Source organism: Aplysia californica, unplaced genomic scaffold (assembly GCF_000002075.1).
Source record: "Aplysia californica isolate F4 #8 unplaced genomic scaffold, AplCal3.0 scaffold00417, whole genome shotgun sequence".
Classification (NCBI taxonomy): Eukaryota; Metazoa; Mollusca; class Gastropoda; order Aplysiida; family Aplysiidae; genus Aplysia; species Aplysia californica.
The window spans coordinates 712,836-717,079 of NW_004797687.1; the positions used below are offsets into that span (position 1 = coordinate 712,836).

At 43.9% G+C, this 4,244-nt stretch overlaps 1 protein-coding gene across 1 annotated transcript in view; it reads left to right on the forward strand.

The window, feature by feature from the left end:
* The first annotated feature begins 85 nt into the window (after positions 1–85).
* The window catches only part of LOC101854035 (hornerin), a 6,180-nt gene continuing 2,021 nt past the window's right edge, over positions 86–4,244 (forward strand). The window contains exons 1-3 of the mRNA XM_005104389.2: positions 86–175; positions 3,004–3,340; positions 3,710–4,209. Coding sequence (XP_005104446.2) covers positions 86–175; positions 3,004–3,340; positions 3,710–4,209 — 927 coding nt within the window. The remainder of the gene's footprint in view (positions 176–3,003; positions 3,341–3,709; positions 4,210–4,244) is intronic.

Below are 4,244 nucleotides of genomic sequence, written 5' to 3' on the forward strand. Positions count from 1 at the left end.
GGTACACACACACACACACACACACACACACTCACACTCATGCTCTCACTGTCTCTCCCCCAGCATGCCCCAGGGGCTCCCCAAGATGGCAGTGAGCGGTGCAGTGTCCCGAGTACTCACGCCGCCCAGACCCTACCCCACACACACGGGCAGAGATGTGGGTCATAGTGGACAGGTACGTTATAGGACATACGATCTTAAGAGATAAGATGAGATGAGATGAGATGAGATGTGGTAAGATACGATACGATACGATAAGACAAGATAAGATGAGTTAAGATAAGGTAAGAAAAGATCAGATCAGATAAGCGGATACTTTCTTTATTGTTCCTACGGAATTTTTGTATGTCTTTAAAGGGTATGGTAAGAACACAAGTAGGTATATGAAATGACATTGCACGAGCTGTATGTTACTTTTGTAAAATAATCAATTACAGGTCAAGGGAAAATAAATATGTGAAGCATCGTAGTGAAACCAGTTTTAGTTTCGGGGTTTGCAACTGCATAAGGTCATATGAGCGCCAAGGGATGGATGTCAAAAGAGAAGTCCAATGGCGGAATCAGACTTACTCTGCTCACCTCTCTAACCTCAACAGCACAAAGTCTGCATTGACTATCAAGGTACCCCTGAAATAGCCCAAGAGTGTGACAAATATACAAAAGAAGTAGAGAAAAAATGACGATAGTAAGGATGAGGAAAGAAAAAGCAGCAGTTCACGTTATGTTGTTTCGGCACAGTATGAGCATGACATTGATAAATCAGCCCATTTACAACTCTACTGTGCATAAGAACATGTTAATACCCCCCTTTGGGAATGGCCTGTGCTCGTCCAATTAATGAAATCGAAGACAGTGGCATCAAGTACATTTCTGTATTTATATTTCTGAAAAACGATGATTAGATACACAAAGAAGTAAATTTTCAGTTTCCAAGGACTCTCAAGCGTTGGAAGTTACCGAACTTTAGCGGCCGTTTTTCTTGATTATTTAACCGCCTAAACCAGGAGACCCCCACCTCCTTCAATTGCAAATATCTTGAATTTTACTCAAGCTAATTGAGTATATTTTTCCATCAAATGGCAGATAAATGAACAAGCTTTAAAATGATACCAATGACTCCACATGCCCAAAAATTGGCGAACGCCAGATTCCAACACGTCATGACACATATTGACAATAAAGCAAAACGTCACACCAGATGTACTTTATTTAAGACCCTGTGCAGAAATTTTTCACAGGCTGTGAAAGTTATTACATATTTAAAATTATTCAAGAATATTATATTCATATAATCAATAAATTGCTATTATGTGACATAGGTCAGATCCCAGAAGGTATGATGAAGTCAGTTTTTATAGTTTTAGCTAAAACACCAGGTGGTACAGAGTGTGATACGCATAGAACAATTAGCCTTAAGAGTCATTTTACCAAAAAGAATATTGCTGCGAGTACTAATAGGAAGATAGAGAAAAATGTAAGACCAGAGATATCTAAAACGCAATTCGGCTTTCGTTCTTGACAAGGGCACCAGAAGTGCTACATTCACCTTAACATTGTTAATAGAAAAATGTATTGAAGCACAGAAAGATCTGTATTTATGCTTCATGGATTATTTAAAGGCGTTCGATAAAGTTAGACATGATGAGCTATTTAAAATACTGGAAAAGCTAGAAATAGAAGGAAAAGATCTAAGAATTATCAGGAATTTGTACTGGGACCAAAACGCTGCTGTACGAATTAATGGAGAATACAGTGAATATAAGCAGATTAGGCGAGGAGTGAGGCAAGGATGTGTTATGTCACCAGACTTCTTTAACATGTACAGTGAAACAATCCTTAGAAACATAGAAGAATGTCCAGGTCTCAAATTAAACAGAGAAAATACAAATGACACAGTTTTAATAGCTGGCTCAGAAAAGGACCTTCAATTGCTTCTAGATACTGTTGTAACAGAAAGTGAACGCAAAGGATTAGCGTTGAATGTAAAGAAAACAGAATGCATGGTTATATATTGTTTTGAAAAGCAACAAATCCAATTTGTAATCTCATTAGCAAAGGTGAAAAGATCAAACAAGTCCGACAGTTTAGAAATCTAGGATATATGATAAGATCTGATGCCAAATGTTCCACAGAATAAAACGGATGATTGCAATGGCTAAGGTTAGTTTCAATAAAAATGAGCCCAATCCTGAAAATAGAAACATCTCAATGACTATCAAAATGAAAGTTCTGAAATGCTATGTATGCTCAACCCTTCTTTATGGCTGTGAATGCTGGACAATCACTAAAGACAGTGAAAATAGAAAAAAGAAGCAGCAGAAAGGTGGTTTCTTAGGAGACTGCCAAGAATATCGCGGAAAGAAAAGAAATCAAATGAGGTAGAACTTGAAGAAGTCCACGTGGGACGCTCAATGTTTAAAACAATCAGGACACGACAAATGCAGCTTTTGGGACACATAAACAGATATGAGGGTCTTGAACATCTAAATTTAGCTCTCACTGGCAAAATTGAAGGCAAACGTGGTACGGGTAGGCCCAGAACAACATACTTAGGGAACCTAAACAAATGGGTAACAGGGAAACGTAGCTTTTTTAAGAGCACCCGAGCAAAGGAATAATTGAAGAATCATGATTGCCGATGTGTGTCGCAGATCTAGCAGTGGATGATGATGATTAGGTGTGTAAGTAAAAAAGCAACAGCAACACAATCATAAGGTGAACATTTATTTCGACATCAGCCAAATTGCAGATTGCAGGAGATTTGTTTTGTATATCTCTTCATAAGTTCTTGGTGGTGTGTATATCTGCCACTGCGTGATCTTAAAAAGTGTGTGGAGAGGGGAGTGATGGTTCGTTAAAAACGATGTTTGTTATTATTCATTTTTTGAAATACGTGTTATACCATAATATTATATATCAGTTCTATTATAATCAAATCCCCAAATCTAGCTGTCTTTCTTTATGATTCGGACAAATTTTTCTTTTTTCTTTTGCACTCCACAGTTTCCAGCCCAGCAACAAATACAAAACAACAACAACAACAACAACCCACCAGGAAAACCTAAAGAGGAAGACCGTTCTTGTGACAGAGACGGAAGGGGTGTGACCAGGGACTCAGGAGGGAGTGTAGAAGATACGGGGGAAAGGTCAGGACTGGGGGTCAAGCTTCGAGGTTCTGAGAACGGAGAAGTGTGGGGAGGTGGGGGCAATGGGGGAGGTGGGGGCAATGGGAGAGGTGGGCACATTGGGGGAGAGGTTGGCAGGGACATTCGCGATGAGAAACGAGCACAAGTGACAGGCGGTGACGTCACCAGACGTAATGGAGAGGACGTCTGGCGAGGCAAGTCCGCGGGAATAGAGACCAAAGGAAACAGCTCGGGGAGGGAGGCTGGAGGGAAGGAGGCTGTGGGGAGGAAGGTTGGGGGGAGGGAGGTTGGAGGGAGGGAGGTTGGAGGGAGGGAGACTGGAGGGAAGGAGGCTGTGGGGAGGAAGGATGGGAGGAGTCAGGATGGGAGGAGGTTGTTGTACCTGGATGCAACTGACTCTTACAACTACGGAAACGCAAGGGGGGAGAAGGAGGAAGAGGAGGTAGAGGAGAAGGTGGAGGGGGAGGAGAAGGTAGAGGGGGAGGAGAAGGTGGAGGGGGAGGGGGAGGAGGAATTGGAGAGACAGAGACAAGCTTGTGACTTTGGGTTGTACGTGCCGAGAGACAGACGTGAGACCCTGCAAGCACTGACCGTTGTGACGTCACATGGCGGGGCGGGCGGCAGGAGGGTGTCTTTTGATGATGAAGTGGGCGGTAGGAGGGTGTCTGGTGGGGCGGGCGGCAGGAGGGTGTCTTTTGATGATGAAGTGGGCGGTAGGAGGGTGTCATTTGATGAAGAAGCAGGCGGCAGGAGGGTGTCTGGGCAGAGTGCTACAGGCGGGTTTGGGTCTCAGTCCGGATCAGGGTCAGGGTCAAGGTCAGGTGCAAAGTCAGGGTCAGGGTCAAAGTCAGGACTAAAGTCAGGATCAAGTCTTGGGTCAAAGTCAGGGTCAGGGTCAGGGTCAGATTCAGGGTCAGGACTAGGTTCAAGGTCGGGGTCAGGGTCAGGACTACCGTCCCCAAAACGTGTGGAGTTCCAGCTGGGCGGGGACGCGGACAGCGATACTGATGACGTCACGGAACAGACTGGCAGGAGGTCGAGTCTGACAGATGTGACGTCACGTGTAGGGGGAGGGGCAGGGGAAGGGGCAGGGGAAGG